Raw genomic sequence first — 19,308 nt, forward strand, 5'->3', positions numbered from 1 at the left:
AGATTATGGCCTACTCCAGAGACGGCAGGCATCTCCAAGTTGGCAGACTCCTAAAACACACACCATGAAGTATTTTTTGTTTCCATACTTCTTCCAACGTGGTCCTGCTAAATTTTTTTTTTTTTTGTGGTCCTGCTAATTTTAAACATAAAAAATCTTTCCAAATGGTTTCGCATTTACCTAGCTATCTTGAAAATAGTTCCTCAAGATATTCACTCAGATAAAACATCATATTTCTTAACTATCTTGAAATAGATTTCAACTGAGGAAAAGCACAGTAAACAAATTTTATATAGTAAATAAACTTTATTTATCTGTTCTCCCAAGATGACATTGCCAACAGTCACAAATCTGCATACAATACAGTATGCATACAATATTGACTATTTACAATTTACAGTAGTATTTTTTCCTCTGAAAAATATAAGTACAAAAGCTAAGTAAACAATGAGGTACTGCTGTTTAGATTTATCATATATATAGCTTAAAGAACTAGTCTTTAGCAAATATTCAACAAATCAATCTGGATAAAATACTCAATTAAATGCTCTAATTTATCAGAAAAAATCTACTAAGTTTCACCTCAAAATGTATTGCACAAGTCTTTTAAAAAAAAAAAAAAATCACCCTAAAAATAAATAGGAAAGGCAAGCAGTTCTTTAAAAAGAGGGACAAAAAGAATGGAAGAAAGGAACATCAAATGAGCCCGTAAGCCAGGTTGAGTTATTCAAAATATCTTTTAAACAACATAAAGTTCTTCCCAACAAAAAAGAAAACAACTATCACCATTTCTCCACTGATATAATCGATTTGAAAGGCAGTCTGCAATATATCTGTGGGCCAATGTCAGATTTCTCTTGATTTTTAACTCCATAATGGGCCCTGAATAACAGCTTGCTTCTCAAAGAGGCAAACATAAACATGGACAGTCCTCCACACTTGCCCAACACCACCACCCCGTTTCTTCAAGACGATGATCGGAGCCATGACTGGAAAAGAAAAAGGGGAAAAAGGATTAAGAAAAAAATTTAAAGCCCATTTTGGAAGATTTGTTTTTTTTTCAAATTAAAATTGATTCTATTGTCTAAGGATTGAAGTAGAAATATTCTAAATATTAAATACTAAAAAATGTTTTTCCCTAAAAACTAATATTCTTAAAATGATCTGACTTGTAGATCCTATAAGTCAGTGATCCTAAAAAAACAAGATGTTTCAGTGACTTTGGAACCATCACCGTTCACTTTTACTGAATGCTCCCAGCTCATACCTGGAGAAGCTAGGAGTAAGCAGGTTGACTTGGTAAAACCTCACAAAAAAAGTTATTCAGACTTAAAGAGAACAAAGAGGTCTTCCCTTTTCTTTAATGTGTTGATTTTTCTATATATTGCAATGCTCCCAGGATGATATGTATGGCAGCAGAGGACAAAGAGCATTTTGGTGTAAAAAGCTATGCCTAATCGGAAATTTACAAACTCAATTTTTAAAAACCTAAAATGTAAAACAAACAAAAAACCCCAAACTCCAAAAAACCACTTAAAATGCTAAGAGAAATGATGCAAATGACTGATTCTTAATAAGGTTTCTCTGATTAGAATGCTAAAAGCCAGTAACCAAATTAAGTTAAAATACTACAAAAATAAATTACAAATAAGATTAATAGAAATAAACTTTTTATACATATTTAATGTAAAGTGTTAGAGTCTTCTCAATTTATAAGTGAAAAATATAAATCACTGGTTCTCATGATGTATTCCCAGTAGAGTATTATTTATAAAACTTGCTCAACAATCATATTGGTCCTAGAAACCTAGAGAAGATGAAAAAAAGATCTGTCCTATTTAAATTCCTGTGTCAGTTATTATTTTGAAACTTTAGCTTGTGCTGTTGTAGGAAAAGAAATTCATGCATGATTCAATAATGCTGCACAATGTCAATGTCATGAAAGACAAAAAAAAAAACTCGGGAGAGCTTTTCAAGTTTAAAAGAAACTACAGAAACATGACGATGACGTGCAATGTGCAATCACTTAGTGGATTCTGGAATTTTAAAAAAATCATGAAACATATTATTTGAAACACTGGAAAAATATGAATATTTACTATACTAGACAATAGTTTTATATTAATATTAAATTTCATGAGAGTGATAATTTGTAGGAAAATGCCCTTGTTCTTAAAGATCTTTCCTAAAGTATTTATTTATATTTGCAAGTAATTGTCAAATGCTGGCAAGTACAAGTGTTTGCAAGCAATGGTCAAATGTTACAGATGGGAAGATATATATGGAGAGAAAGAGCAAGTGAGAAAATTTTGCAAAAGATTAAGAATTGGTGAATATAGATGAAGGATATATAGGTGTTCACTGCACTATTTTTGCAAATCTTATGTTTGAAATTTTTCGAAATAAAAGTTGAAGAGATAGTCAATTAGTCAATAGAAATGCTGCGTAGTATACACTTCCAGTGATAAATGATAGTATTTAAATGATACAATGATAAACATGACGCAGTATTTATAATACCATAAAAAAAGGAAAATGCTAAGGGACTTACAAGACTAAAGAAGTTTTAGATAATAGGTAAGGCAGGTTAACTGATATACAATAAAATAAAAATGAGACTCAAATGTAGGCCTAAATGATTTTTAAAGCTAAAAGGTTAAAAAAGAAAAGCTGTATATTAGCATTTTAAACCTTGATACCATTAGCTGAATACCACTGAATTAACAACCACAGAAAATTTTGATTTTAATTTGATTAAGCTCTATTAATTGCACTGCAGCTTATTTGGCATTTGTAAAAATTGCAGAAAAGTCTGAGGTAAAGATGTACCCTAAATATTAGGGGGTGCCAAGTTAAGCCACTACCGTGACTAATACTTGGAGGCAATAGCAGGGGTGTTTAAATGGTGATCAACTGTCCAAACAGTTGAGATGCCTTCACTTCCTAGTAACAATATGCTAACTACAAATAGCCGCATTCAATCAAAGCAGGCTGCCTAACGGTCTCCTCAGGACAGATGTTAGCCTGGTATACCGTATGATCCCAGGAAGTAATAAAATTGCATTTATTTTAAAGTCACCTTTACTAGTTTTCATTATTTCAGACTGGCCTTGATAAGTAGACCTTACAATATCTTAAATTCTGATTCTGTGAAATATATCTAGAAAATGATTTTTCATTTCTATCTGGAAATATCTCTATCTTGAGAATGACTTTTCCTCCTAGAAAATGATTTTTCATTTCTCTCTCACAATTTCTATTAATTTCCAAGACTATCCTTGGGAATTAAAAACAAAAAAGATTATAAAATAGATAATTTTTTTTATTTAATAAAATTTCAAAGAGTAATTTTAAAACTTTCAATTGCTATTGAAAGAAGTAAAATTTCCTAAAAATTATATAACTTTTACTGGTGGTAGTGATTATCTATATATTATTAATCTATAAAACAGAATTACAGAAAATACCTATATTAACCCATAGCATAATCATGTATTCATTAAAGAAAAGAGCAAAAGAATTCCAGTGTAATGGTTAGTATCATGCAATACATTTGATTTTCGCACAAAAGACACAAGACATTATTCTTCACTCACCACATGCTAACTAAGCACAGACTGATGGTTTACTCAGAAGATACCACTGCGAGGTGAAGTATACTACAAGCCAGGAAGAAAAAAAGCTTATTGGGTTAGTTTTAAGACTTAATATAACACAGAGATTATATGTGTATATGAATTTCAAAGGATTAAACATAATGTACTTTAAAACTTCTCAACTCTCCCCCAAATCAAGGGAGTACAAAGTATAAGGAATCTGTAACAACTCCCTCCCATCCTAAGTAAATATAGCATTATGTAGCTTTCATTTGCAACTTTACTTAAAAAATTTAAACAACATAAAGATACTTCACATTTCAAATATTTATAGAATAGATTAACTGGGTATAATTATTTCTTTATAAAAAGAGTTCTCTCATAATTCCATTAAAGTCCACATTACAATTTGATTCATATAATCTCAATTTAGCAACAAAAATTCAGGGGAAAATGTTGATGAATATGAATACACTATATCTATATGCTGAACTGTTATTCCTAATACATGTCAGTTTTATCACTGAATAATTCTCTTATATCAGGATTAAGTTCAGGAATGATGACTCAAATCGAAATTTCCGTTCAAGGGGACTCAATCTCAAGCATAGTTTTTACTGTAACAACCTTCTTTAAATAAATTCTTTGTCCTATCTAAAATGGTCATAATCTAAGATTATTAAATAGCTTTCTGGTTTGCTTTAAAAGAGCATCAGTAAAAAAAGGAGGGATTATTAATAAAATCTGAGTCTATTCTTAGTGTGACCAACATCAGAAGAATCATTTTACTTATCTTTTATATTTAATGGTGCAGTTAATAAGCAGCAAAATCAAAAGACAGACTAGAAAATAACATTTGCAACACATACAACACAATAAGGTCAATATCCTATTGAGAAACTTGCAGAAACATGCAAAGTATACATATATGGATGCTCCCTGTGTCTATGCTTGTAAATATTGAAAAACTGGAAACAGCCTAAGTATCCATCAATAGGAAATTGGTGAACTAAATGTAGGACTAAATGATCCATATAATCATAAAATCAGCCAGTAGAAAGAATAAGGTACATTAATTTGTAATGAAGTAGAATAAAGTAAAAATATGTTAAGTAAAAAAAGCAAGCTGTTGCATTCTGCCATTTTTATAGAATACTTAAGTGATTAAAAACATATTATAAATATATATTTATAAAGCTTAGAAAGCTGGGGATATTCACCAAACTATTAACAAAGATAGTTACAATAGTTACATGGCATGGTGTTATCAGCGTTACAGCGTTGGGAGGCTGTAAACTCGAAGGTCTCCCTCTCTATGTAATATGATTCTGAATTGTTTGCAATGTTTTCTTTTGCAATGATCATATACTATGTAATTCTAACAAAATCAAGAGTAAAAACCACTTGAGACAACAAATATGTACTTTATCTGTACAGTATTTTTCACTCTGCATCAGTATCTATTTGCATCTGTTTCCTGATCCACCTTCCATGCATCTACTGAGCCCATGTAAAGGCAAAGGCAAGCCTCTTCTGGGATAGCAAAGTTTTGTATCTAATAATGCAGAAAAGCTTGGATGATTTATTAACTCAGAGGAGATTCTTAAAATTCTAGCCAAAGGGAGAAAAGTGAGAAACATCAACTTAAGTACAAGACTGTTTGAGGGCAAAAACTGGTCAAGAACTTGACACAACACAAAGAATCAATGTGAAAGAAAAGCAAAAACAAAGTCAACAGAAAATCAATTTTTAAAAATAACAAGAGTGGATGGGGATGAAATCTTCAATGGAAGAGAAAATTTTTCCTTCAACGGAGTCAAGAAAAACAGCTATCTAGGTGAAACATGTCATTCAGTTTGCGAGTACCTTAAAGGAAAAATGTATTTCTAAGAACACTTTTTCAAAGAGATGTCTATATAACAAAAGAACCTTTCAATTCCAAGAGATGATTTAGCACCTGATTGAAATAAACTTTCTTAATAAAATTATCCTAAATAATAACACTCTCCTTTAAAAGAAAAATCTGATGGTGTACTTGTAAGGCAGTTTAATTCAGCAAAAAATAATTAGACAAGTCAAAGACTTTTGTATTCACTCTTGTTCCCATCCTGCTACTCAAATATTCAGTCTACTCTGGACAACTAAATTGCCTGAACCATCACAAAACGAAATATCAGGCACAGTAAGCTGAAATTACTGTTCAGCTGTAATTCTGTTCTCACACACACAAAAAGTGTGTTTGGGGATGCCTGGGTGGCTCAGCAGTTAAGTGTCTGCCTTCAGCCCAGGGCGTGATCCTGGAGTTCTGGGATTGAATCCCACATCAGGCTTCCTGCATGGAGCCTGTCTGTGTCTCTGCCTCTCTCTGTGCCTCTCATGAATAAATAAATAAAATCTTAAAAAAAAAAAAAAGTGTTATGTGCATTTTCTTTTTAATTTGCACCTGTTGTACATAAGGCAATTTTTTCCCACTTGAAACAAATCTAAAACTTTAAAATCTACAAGTAATTCAGAACTTTAGAAGGAAAGAAATCTTAGGAATAGAATAATCCCACAGTCATTTTACCAGCGAGAAACATGGAAAGGGCTTGCTCAAAGTCCAGCTGGGTTGGGCTGGCGAGATCTAGGCTCTCACCACAGTACTGCTGCTTATGGCTGGTACTTTGAGAGGTTGGAATGGACACGGGGACATTTTCTGAGCTGGTATCATGCCTGTGAAATGACCTGACTGTCCTCCTGACATCTTTAATGACTGATCTTACACACATTAATATTAACTGACCATTCTAACTCTTCTTCTCTTGGAAATACTATTTGTACACACACACACATTGCTACATGGTCGCTAAGTGATCATCCTTGCAAACCCTACCATCATCTCAGAAACCCAGTGCAGGTACTATACTTGGGTCTTCTGACAGCCCTAACAAGGTGATGTTTATTTTGTTAAGAAACAGAGGTTTTGAGATTTGTTAATGAAAGACTAGGATTCATTTTCTACACATCACAGCCCTCAAATTTACCAGAATTTAATTATGCTGTACAATTTAATCTTGACAGATAACAATTTCTCATCCATGAAATATAACCTTAAAATTAGGTTAAATTCTGAAACCACTTATTAATAACTGTTGCATTCTATAATGGGGTTTTCAAATACAGAGTGTAAAATTCACTGAGAGGAAGGGAGGTAAAGTAAAAAAGGGGACATATTGAGAAATACCTTATTAGCAGTCATGGTAATTTTTTGATCAATGCCAAAAAGCAAATACATAATCATCAGAGTCACAAAGCAAAGTTTCAGACTGCATTCCTCCTACAATACCTGCTGAATAGTGCAAACACTAGCATGGCTGCACACTGTCAGGACAATGCGCAGCCCACACTCTCTCTCAAGCACCCCCAAAATTAATGGATGGAAAGGCAGCTTGGTACTGTTTTGGGTTGGTTTCGGTTTACTTTTGCCAGCTTTTCAGTCTCCAAACCTAAAATAAAAAGGTTTCTGATTTTGAATACAAAGGTAACTGTAGCTCCACATTTATAATAAATTATAGAAAAGATCCATCTGTAACACACATTTAAAGCTAATGTCATTTAATAAACTCCTAAAAAAGCCTGCTTTCTATACAGTTGTCTATCTTTTTATTGGGAAGATATTTTATATATTTAAATTGAAAAGATACAAATATCTTCCTCATGGATATCTTACCTTTGTATTAGAAAAATAGAAGTCATTCTTTTTTGAAGTGTTTTGTTCTATCAGCTACAAGTCATTGGAAGGGGATAAGAAATAAGTTGTAATTTCAAAAGACTTGTTCAAAGACAAGGATTCTTATTGCTCATTTTGGGAATGATAGCAATCATAAAGGCAAATGTGTCTATTGATTCAACTTTCTCAATCAACAACAATCTTAATTTTTCATCAAATGTAAAAACAATCATGAATCACTCGCAAGTACCAAGAATGTCAAACCAATAAGAAGTGACTCAAACTGACTTATAAGCCATCACTGGGCCTCACTTATGCTCATTATAAGTTATTTCGTATTTCCTAAGCATCTATTTTTATTATTTGAATTACCTTACTTAGACATATCTTTTATTTGTGCATGATGAATGAGTGCTACCTCTTCCCCCTAAAATTAAAGGCTCCCATAACATCAACAACCATTATCTTCCATGTCTTCAATTTTCCTATTCTTGCCACAACAAAGGGAAGAATAGGTTGACTGCTGACTGAACTCATTCATTAAGCAAAAGCTAATTAATGATGGATAAGACTCTGTTTGAAGTAGTAGAGGAAAGAGCGGGACTTTCCACCTAGACAGGTCAACCTCTGGGACAAGGGAGGATTCTTTCAGGAAGGAATGAACAGTTACCATTTCATCCCTATCTAGAATGAATACCACTTTATTCAGGAATAAAGAGTGTAATGTTTTTCAAAGATTTCTTTTTGGTTAAACTCAAAAAGAAAAAAATCCATCTGCTTTAAAAGGTTTTTCTTTACATGGTTCACTATTTACACATTCAGTTCAATTCATTTCCTTCAAGGCAAACCAATCTAAGACTGAACGTGTGTATGGGATAAAGGTATATCTCCCATCATATTGCTAAAGCCACGATTTAGGATGAATCTGAACTGTAAAGCAAATCCTGATGAAGTGTAGCTCAACAGTAAGAGGAGAGTTTGGCATACCCCAACATCAAGATGATAAAGAGGCCATGGGAGAATGAACAAAGGTATATTAGATCATTTAAAAATATTTTCTTAAACTGGGCCATAATGACAGAATCATGTCGACAGGTTCCAATTGCACTGGAATATTTTATTTTCACAAAGACACAGCTGTTTTATTCAGTGAGGAGGAAAAGTACTCTAAGTAACTACGTGGTTTTAGAATTAATGTTTGCTATAACTTTAAACAACATTCTATTGATGAAGGGCATACATTATAGTGATACACTTCCTATAAAAAATACTTATCACTAGAAATAACTACAAAGGTATAACAATATTTTTTAAGCCATTAGATACAGGGAGGAATGCTTTCCAAAAAAACAAAATAATTCCAACTGTCTCAGAAACTATATAACAGGTATATGATACAATATGCAATGGAGTACTGGGACAAAGGTCAGAGATGCTGGGATGACTTTAGAGAAAGCAAGGAAGAGGAGGTCAGGATGTGCCTAAAGCACTGGGATCTTTCATGACTGGCACTGCGCAATGCGTCAGAGGAGAGAGACATCACATCTGGCTGGCTCAGTTGTTAGAGATGCAACTCTTTTCTTTTCTTTATTGTAAGTATGCTCCACGCCCAGCACAGACATTGAGATTGAGTCACATGCCCTACCAACTAAGCCAGCCAGGTGCTCTAGGATGCAACTTTTGATCTCAGGGCTATGAGCTTAAGCTCCACTTTGTGCATGGCACTTACTTAAAAAGAAAATAAATAAAATGGGGAAAAGGGAAGGGGAGGGGAGGGAAGGGGGAAGGAAGGGAAAGGATAAAGGAAATAAAAGAAAGAAATGGCTGACAATGTAGAGTATCATGTCATCGGCGAAGAGGGAGAGTTTGACTTCTTCTTTGCCAATTTGAATGCCTTTAATGTCTTTTTGTTGTCTGATTGCTGAGGCTAGGACTTCCAGTACTATGTTGAACAGCAGTGGTGAGAGTGGACATCCCTGTCTTGTTCCTGATCTTAGGGGAAAGGCTCCCAGTGCTTCCCCATTGAGAATGATATTTGCTGTGGGCTTTTCATAGATGGCTTTTAAGATGTCGAGGAATGCTCCCTCTATCCCTACACTACTCTACATAGAAAACCCAAAAGTCTCCACCCCAAGATTGCTAGAACTCATACAGCAATTCGGTAGCGTGGCAGGATACAAAATCAATGCCCAGAAGTCAGTGGCATTTCTATACACTAACAATGAGACTGAAGAAAGAGAAATTAAGGAGTCAATCCCATTTACAATTGCACCCAAAAGCATAAGATACCTAGGGATAAACCTAACCAAAGATGTAAAGGATCTATACCCTCAAAACTATAGAACACTTCTGAAAGAAATTGAGGAAGACACAAAGAGATGGAAAAATATTCCATGCTCATGGATTGGCAGAATTAATATTGTGAAAATGTCAATGTTACCCAGGGCAATATACACGTTTAATGCAATCCCTATCAAAATACCATGGACTTTCTTCAGAGAGTTAGAACAAATTATTTTAAGATTTGTGTGGAATCAGAAAAGACCCCGAATAGCCAGGGGAATTTTAAAAAAGAAAACCGTATCTGGGGGCATCACAATGCCAGATTTCAGGTTGTACTACAAAGCTGTGGTCATCAAGACAGTGTGGTACTGGCACAAAAACAGACACATAGATCAGTGGAACAGAATAGAGAATCCAGAAGTGGACCCTGAACTTTATGGGCAACTAATATTCGATAAAGGAGGAAAGACTATCCATTGGAAGAAAGACAGTCTCTTCAATAAATGGTGCTGGGAAAATTGGACATCCACATGCAGAAGAATGAAACTAGACCACTCTCTTTCACCATACACAAAGATAAACTCAAAATGGATGAAAGATCTAAATGTGAGACAAGATTCCATCAAAATCCTAGAGAAGAACACAGGCAACACCCTTTTTGAACTCGGCCATAGTAACTTCTTGCAAGATACATCCACGAAGGCAAAAGAAACAAAAGCAAAAATGAACTATTGGGACTTAATCAAGATAAGAAGCTTTTGCACAGCAAAGGATACAGTCAACAAAACTCAAAGACAACCTACAGAATGGGAGAAGATATTTGCAAATGACATATCAGATAAAGGGCTAGTTTCCAAGATCTATAAAGAACTTATTAAACTCAACACCAAAGAAACAAACAATCCAATCATGAAATGGGCAAAAGACATGAACAGAAATCTCACAGAGGAAGACATAGACATGGCCAACATGCACATGAGAAAATGCTCCGCATCACTTGCCATCAGGGAAATACAAATCAAAACCACAATGAGATACCACCTCACACCAGCGAGAATGGGGAAAATTAACAAGGCAGGAAACCACAAATGTTGGAGAGGATGTGGAGAAAAGGGAACCCTCATACACTGTTGGTGGGAATGTGAACTGGTGCAGCCACTCTGGAAAACTGTGTGGAGGTTCCTCAAACAGTTAAAAATAGACCTGCCCTACGACCCAGCAATTGCACTGCTGGGGATTTACCCCAAAGATACAGATGCAGTGAAACGCCGGGACACCTGCACCCCGATGTTTATAGCAGCAATGGCCACGATAGCCAAACTGTGGAAGGAGCCTCGGTGTCCAACGAAAGATGAATGGATAAAGAAGATGTGGTTTATGTATACAATGGAATATTACTCAGCTATTAGAAATGACAAATACCCACCATTTGCTTCAACGTGGATGGAACTGGAGGGTATTATGCTGAGTGAAGTAAGTCAGTCGGAGAAGGACAAACATTATATGTTCTCATTCATTTGGGGAATATAAATAATAGTGAAAGGGAATATAAGGGAAGGGGGAAGAAATGTGTGGGAAATATCAGAAAGGGAGACAGAACATAAAGACTCCTAACTCTGGGAAACGAACTAGGGGTGGTGGAAGGGGAGGAGGGTGGGGGGTGGGGGTGCATGGGTGACGGGCACTGGGGGTTATTCTGTATGTTAGTAAATTGAACAACAATAAAAAATAAAAAAAAAACAAAAAAAATATGGGTGGGAATTTGGATAGAAAAATAAACCTCCCAGATTTTTCTAGAAAAAAAAAAAAAAAAAAAAAGAAATGGCTGACAAATGTGGGGTGTCTGGCCTGGAAAAAAGTCCTCCACTCAGGCCATCAACAGATTTTTGGTTGAGTTTCATGGGTTAGACCAGAACAAATTGGTAACCACTACAGGAAGACTGGGGCTTAAGATAAGCAAGAACTGTTGTAATAAGAGACATACTCTGCTAGATCAGATGCTTAGAGAGGTGATTATTTATTGACTTAGTCTTTCTTATGGGAGATACTTGGACATAGACTAATTCATCATAAAGGAAAAGATCTTTGCTTGCTTTAGTGAGGAGAGAGAAGCAAACAATGGTGCTGAGATCACGAAACAAGTAAAGAAATGGGGGCGGGGGGATGTGAACAGTGCCACAAGCTTCCAGTAAGACAAGAAAAGGAAGCAGAAAAAGAAAGCTGGGGAAAGATCTGAGACTTCACAAATTTCACACTCTTAGTGTGACTTTCACACACACTTAGAATGGATCTTCCCACTGAATTACTGGCCCATAGTAAAAAGAAGTTCGGCATAGGAATAATTTTGCAAAATGTATATGAAATGTGTGTTTGTTTCATTTCACATCATGGTATAATCTGGTTTTAAAAATTATTACTGGTATACTAGAACAAATGCCTTTTTTGTACTTCCCATAAATAGCCCAAGTTCTGGAAATCCCATATACAGCATATATGGATATCAACCTCATATATGCTACTGAAGAAGACTGTTCTTTCCTTGACACCAATTCATATTTGCCTTTGGTTAAACTTTCTTAATGTAGATTCACTCTCATTTTTTCGGCTACAGTACAATAAAAACTAAACATTTAAAATGTCTTTTAACAACTCAAAGTCTTTGTAAATGAAACAGAATGTAAAAAGATGGGATAAAGTTGTCTTCTATCTGTAGCCACTTTTAAAGCTTACCATTAGCCGAGCATCTTCTCTTTCCAAAATTTTCTGAGTCTGATCATCAGGGAACTTCAGTACAGTGGTTATAACCTTTGCCATGGTCTAGAAAAAAACAAGAGATAATCACTAACAGACAGTGAAGCAGATGAAGTCTCACCCCATTCTGACATGTTCTGCTGGTGGGATTCTTTAGTGCTCTCAATGGAAGCCACGACCAAAGAAGTATGATGTGAAGGTATTAGTCAAGGAAATAACAGCCAACACTAAAATTTCAATTTAAAAGGACTCCTCACAATGTCTAGGTTGATATTATTTCAAGAAGATGAAATTACAATAGCATGAAGCTATATAAAGTTCTAATGTTCTTGGCCCTTTGTCTTATTAAGATGAAACTTTATTACTCATTCATTTTATAAGGCTTTTTATTTGTAGAAATCTATCTAGTAAGTGATGTATTGCCAAACATATGCTCTATATAATCAGAATTAGATACTCCCAAGTTCAGCTTTAACTAAATCACATCATATATCTCATAAACATGGGCTACTGCATGAACATGAACATGCTTAGTAGGTATTTTTTACAACATGCAGCACATCAGCCTAATAGAAATACGAATTACATCTTAAATAAACACAAGATGTTTTGTTTGGTAGAAAACATGATGAATCAAAACATTACACATGGTAGCTTGCAAAACAAGGTCATAAATTGTGCAGATCTAAATGAATATACCGTAAGTCAGACTGTCACCCAAAAGCTCGTGGAAAATTCTCCTCAAAGGTTGAAATTCCCTATTTTGTATCAAGATGAGGTGTTTTGAGGGAGACAGAGAGGAAAGAAGATACCTTATGAAATAAGATACACTCACGAAATAAGTAGGATTAACAAGTTCAGTGCTTACATACAAAATCAGGTGCTAGTGCTTCTCCCCTGAGGACTCCCACAGAGGACTGCACGGTCACCCGGAGAACTCACTCTAACATTCTTGGTTCAGTTACACAGACTGTGTGTGTGTGTGTGTGTGTGTGTGTGTGTGTGTGTAGGGGAGAGGGCTAGGGACTAGAGAAGGTCACTAAGGAAAAGATGACATAATAAGTTAACCAAAAATTTTACAAATTCACATCATATATAATGTATATATGTATAATTATCTCCAGGAAGGAAAGATACTAATGTTTTTAAAATTCCAATTATGTGCTAAGCCTAGTTAAGTCACTTGACATACTTCTAATACTGTTCTTCAACCACTAATACTGTTCTTCAACCACAAACCCCATACTCCGCAAGATTTCAGCCCCCTTCCCTCCTTTCATCTTTGCCTCTGCCATTTTGAGGAACAAAAAAATACCATTTAAAACAAAGTCGTTTTTAGAGAATTCTAAGGCATTTTACAAAACCCTCATCCTTTAAATTGTATTGCCTAGATAGAATCTTCCATGCTAAACTGGTCTAGAAACTAAGCATATGTGGCATGAAATGACAAGAGAAATATGAAGTAGTGACTATTTCAGTATTCTTTTCATTAACACTCAGAAGCAATTTTTTGCTTTTTTGGTATACTATCTATGAAGACTGTTTTTAGGAATTAATTTCAATAGCTTGCAAGGTTAAAAGTACCCAAAAGTCCATTTATATTCACTATGAAACCACATACATGCACACACAAGCATGTCTGTCAAGAAAACCCCAAACTATTCCTAGTTGTCTCTTCACATTTCTAGACAATGAGAAACCCACCTCTAAATTCATCAGTGACTCTGAATTTGCGGCAGATTACCCAGTAAAGACTTAAAGCTCTTCCCTCTCTTGCCAGGAAACTTAAATGGAGAAGCCCAGGCTCTTTGCCAGATCTTGGGAAAGAACTCAGACTGTCTATTCTACATACAATATACTCAGGCCCTGGGAAGTAAGGAAAAAAGTTCAAATGAGCTACCTGGTTTAGAGGTGGCATCTCCTGCCAGGTTTTCTTTAGGGAGAAGCTTTGATAAAGATTAGGATGAGAAACACTTTCTACTGAAAAGGAGAATAGGCTGATTTTAGCATGGAGGATCAAAAACCCAAGAAAAAGAAAGTGAAAGAAGAAAGAAAGGACATTTCCTTAGCTTCATACTATAAGAACATGTGTTCTACATGTGCTCTTCTTAAATAAATCATCTGCCTCATAAAATAAGGAACACCATGTGTAAAAGCAGATGAAGAAACACAGGTGGGATGACATACATATCCTGCTGGGCAAGATACAACTCTAGATTAGGATCAAATCACAAGGGCCACAATATACTTTGGCTCACTCAAAAACCAAAACCTAGTCTCCATTTCAAATTCTCTGTCAATGTATAGATATTAACCAAATCAGTAAAAGATATGTCTAAAACCAGCTCTGATCTTGTCAATCTCTGCTCAAGGGCTAACTATCCCAATATCTAGTGTTAAAACTCTAAAAACATTCCATGCCCTCCACACTCTGTGCAGCCCTAAAGGGAGTCACTTCTCCCACAGATCCAGTGTTTTAGTTGGACCAGACTACTTGTCATTCCAAAACCCACACTCAATTTCCTGCCTTGGCCTTTCTGTCTAGGCTTTCCCTCCCATCTGATTTCATCTATTAAAATCTAACCACCCCCATATACCCCTGACCTAGCTTTAAAGCCCAGCAGATACATGTGCTTCTCTACAATGTCCTCCTTGACCTTCCCACAAGTAAACAGGAGAACTCTGTGCCTCTTTTAACAACCTGACGACATTCTGTATCATGCTTAACTGCAAACAGCTCCACTTTTCTTAACTCCTTAGAATTAGGGAGAGTGTAAAAAAAATAAATTAGAGATAGTGTCAAATTTCATCTTCCTCCCCACCATGGTGATATACAATGGGCCACCTGTAGCAAGTGCTCAATAAATAAGAAGTAAATTAAGCTGAGTATCTGCTACCGATTTTCTACATTTATCTGTAAAATGTGATGGTAGGATGACAGACTAGTCATTTGTAGTAACCAGATGCATTAAATGCTGAAGATAAAAGACCAGAGAGACCACTCCATCACATAGACTCCGAATCAAGTATTAGACGGGCTGCCTATGCCCTGAGGTTACCCCTTCCAGCTGTTTTGTAAGTCATAGCCTAAAACTAACTGCACAACCCTGAAAGCACAAGTTTGCACTTGGCTGAATGACACTGCCCCAGAACACATCTTATGCTTGTGCTGGGTCTTTCTTCAAGAGGATTCAAACTTTGTAGAGATCTCATCCCCCACAGTTTGCAACCTCCAGAAGACACAGTTTGAGGCAGTCATCTCTTCACGTCACAGACCAAGAAAAGATTACGTAATTTATTTAGCAACACTGGATCACAGCTTTAGATTCAGAAATGAATCAGTATAGCTAAAGTTCTGAGCAGCTTTTTTTTAAGACACACCCTTCTCCCTTCCCTGCAATAACAAGGTAACATTAAATTATTTACCCCACTGCAAATATAGGCTACTATCCAATAATGACTTAATAAGAGATAGTTATATTTCATTAGCTTGGTTTTTAAAAAAAATAAGGAGAAAATCAGCATTAGGTATTTTTTGAATTTAAAAAAAGAAGTCCTTTAAGAAAAAAATACTGAATTACTATGAATTAATATACCCCTCCTCTGTTACATGTTCAGGATCCACATGATGTTACTTTATTTTTCTTTTAATTTTTTTATTTATTCATGAGAGATGCAGAGAGAGAGAGAGGCAGAGACACAGGTAGAGGGAGAAGCAGGCCCCATGCAGGGAGCCTGATGTGGGACTCGATCCCGGGACTCCAGGACCACACCCCTGGCGGGAAGGTAGGCGCTAAACCTCTGAGCAATCCAGGGATCCCCAAGATGTTACTTTAATTTGAAGTCATTTAATACAATGAAATGAGATTTCTATAGATATTAAAGATTCAAACAACTGATATTCCTATAATTCCTAGAGTTTAGCTAAATCTATAATCCATAAATTTGTAACATTCTTTTAAGAGATTTTCTTATGCCCTTACTTTTTAGGCTTTAAATGTATCTGCCTGGGCAGCCCTGGTGGCTCCGCAGTTTAGCGCCACCTTCAGCTGGGGGTGTGTTCCTGGAGACCTGGGATGGAGTCCCACATCAGGCTCCTGCATGGAGCCTTTTTCTCCCTCTGCCTATGTCTCTGCCTCTCTCTCTCTGTGTCTCTCATGAATAAATAAATAAATAATCTTTAAAAAAAGTAAAAAATAAATAAATGTATCTGCCAAATTAATCCCTGAACTGGCTTATTAGCACTCTGACTTAGTAACCTCCAAAGACCTATAAATTAAAACACTGATTGCTTCTAAAAATGGAAAACTCATGATCCATTCTTTTTTTTTTTTTAATTTCATGATCCCATTCTTAGCCAAAGTATATGGACAATGTAAAAGTTTATGAAGGGAAAAAGTTGAAGCAATGTCAGAAAAATTGCTTTAAATGAAAAATTTTGAGAAAGGATCATGAATTTCCTGAAATATATTCAATTCAAGGTACATTTATAAAAAATCCAGTATAAGGCTCTTTTAAAAGCACTGCAGGGAATACAAACAAGAAGAGACAAGACTTACACACTCAAGAACCTTACAATAAATGTAATATTTCAGAAAACAAATTTAGCCAAGTACTATTACTTATACGATGTGGTAATTTTAATGATCAATATTCCATATGTACAGGAATTATTTTCTTACAGTGACTAAAATATTTCTAAATATCCCTAAGTGACTACTTAATTATGTAGTCTACTACTTACTTCTTAATTATGACCATTACCAATATTTCTGCATTACCCTAACGTTTCCATGAAAATGAAATCTTTTATCCTCACTTTAATTTGAAGTCAAAAATAAAAATAGCAACATTTCACAAAGTATTAAGTTCATGAAATTTCAACTTTCAGTACTTAGCATCACCCGACAGTATTTTTATTAATATTTTATAACTGTAACAAATATAAGCAATTCATTTTATAATCTATGAACAATAACACAATAGCCTATTGTCAACTATTAACACGTATAGTCTAACAGTAAAAATATGCATGTGTATAAAAGTATTAAAAGTGGGCACATTTCCTTTTAAATTAAGCTACATGCCAAATCACCAGAAATGATTTATACCTTAGTCTCACGACCCATCATATACTCAAAAAGCACTTTTCGCAAATACTCAAATTCGGTAGGTTCTCCAAAGAGCGAGACATCAGTATGGTACAAATTGCCACCTGTCAAATAAAAAAACTCAGATCAAATTGTAAAGAAAAGTCAGATAAGCTACTTATTACTTAGACACCAAACTAAAGAACAATCAAAGGAATAAAGAGAGGCATCACTCTTGCATTAATTATATTGTACTGTATAGTATTGTACATACATACACAAAGCATTCCAATTGGTATTTTTCCATTGGAAGAGAAAATATGAATTATTATAGCAATTTTATTTCTCACATCTTTCCTTCTCCTTTTGACATGGCAATTTAAAAAGACTATATGTACTTAGAGCATATAAAGACTCCTTAAAACTCGTATTTCTCTCCTCAATATTATGTGGTTGGCTTCAGATATTCCACAATGACTAAAGTTAACAATCATTTTTATTTATTAAGAACTCAGTATCTTAGAACAGAACTCTAGGCCAGCCCAGGTGGCTCAGCGGTTTAGCGCCGCCTTCAGCCCAGGGCACGATCCTGGAGACCCTGGATTGAGTCCCACGTTGGGCTCCCTGCGTGGAGCCTGTTTCTCCCTCTGTCTATGTCTCTGCCTCTCTGGGTCTCTCATGAGTAAATAAATAAAATCTTTTTTTTTTTAAAAAAAAAGAACAGAATTCTAGTTTTTCTAGTATTACAAACCTAAAAGCACTTAAGTTTAAATCAAGTTTTCAAACCTCTTTGGAGATACAGAACAGATCAAATAATTTGAAAACACATGAAATATTAATGCCATTTTAGTGGTTTTCAAATATTTTGGTTCAACATCTTAAAGCCTGTCATAAAAAGTTAAACTCCGTTTGTTAACCAAGCCCCATGTTAGCCTAAAAGTAAACAATAAATATAGTTCAGGTATACGAAATCACACTAAATATTATTATGTGTAAATTTATACCTTGGTAACCCTGGATTTTTAAAAAACTGAATAATAGGAAATCACACTGTGCAGCAGGATAATACAATAAGGTTTCCATTATAAGACTATGAACAGCATGTGACCCTCTAAATGCCAAAGTTGAAAGTGGCCTTTCATTGTAACTTTACATTTCTTTTGGCATAGAATTTAAACCACCATTTGTTCAGTAAAAAGAAAGAAACAAATGAAACCTCATGGAGTATTATTTAAACATATGAGATTAGTAAAATCCTAAAAGTCAGATAATACCAAGCACTGGTGAGTATGTAGAATAATAGATATGCCTGTGCAATGCTCGTAGAATACGAACAGATACAACATCTATAGACAACAACTTGGCATTACTTTGCAAAACTTCATAAAGTGGAAGACAAGCATATTCTATGATGCAAAAATTCAATTCCTACCAATACATCCTGAAATGCTTCACATATATACCAGAAGTCAATGTTCACAGTTACAATGTTTATAAAAGCAAAACTGAGGCAATTCAAAGGTCTACCAACAAGAGAATAAATAAAATAGGGTATAAACATATAATTATTATTAAATTCAGCATTCAAAATAGTTATAGCTAAACACACACTAGAATGAAATTCAAAATCATAATGCTAGGTGAAAAAAAGGCAAGAATAGGCAGAAAACAGACAGTATGATATCATTTCTATGTAGCCCAAAACATCTAAAACAATAAAGTCAATTATTTTATGGAGCCACATGTACACTGTAGCATGGGAGACAATAGAGATACAGGAGACTGAAGAGCAGCACAAGGAGCACTGACAATATTCTAAGTGGTGAATTCATAGGTGTTAACTAGTCTTCACACTTGATACTTTGCATGCATTCGTAAG

General features: G+C 35.0%; 1 protein-coding gene across 6 annotated transcripts in view; it reads right to left on the bottom strand.

Moving 5' to 3' along the window:
- Positions 1–286: 286 nt before the first annotated feature.
- The window catches only part of GOLGA4 (golgin A4), a 126,916-nt gene continuing 107,894 nt past the window's right edge, over positions 287–19,308 (bottom strand). For 5 of the 6 annotated variants that reach the window (XM_077865829.1, XM_077865826.1, XM_077865828.1 and 2 more), the window contains 4 exons: positions 17,451–17,554; positions 12,319–12,405; positions 3,597–3,659; positions 287–989 (listed from right to left, as the gene is read on the bottom strand). In XM_077865829.1, the coding sequence (XP_077721955.1) occupies positions 3,630–3,659; positions 12,319–12,405; positions 17,451–17,554 (221 nt within the window). In that variant the 3' untranslated portion in view covers positions 287–989; positions 3,597–3,629. The remainder of the gene's footprint in view (positions 990–3,596; positions 3,660–12,318; positions 12,406–17,450; positions 17,555–19,308) is intronic. The other variant, XM_077865827.1, reaches the window with a different exon arrangement.

The sequence above is a fragment of the Canis aureus genome, chromosome 22 (genome assembly GCF_053574225.1).
Source record: "Canis aureus isolate CA01 chromosome 22, VMU_Caureus_v.1.0, whole genome shotgun sequence".
NCBI classification, from domain to species: domain Eukaryota; kingdom Metazoa; phylum Chordata; class Mammalia; order Carnivora; family Canidae; genus Canis; species Canis aureus.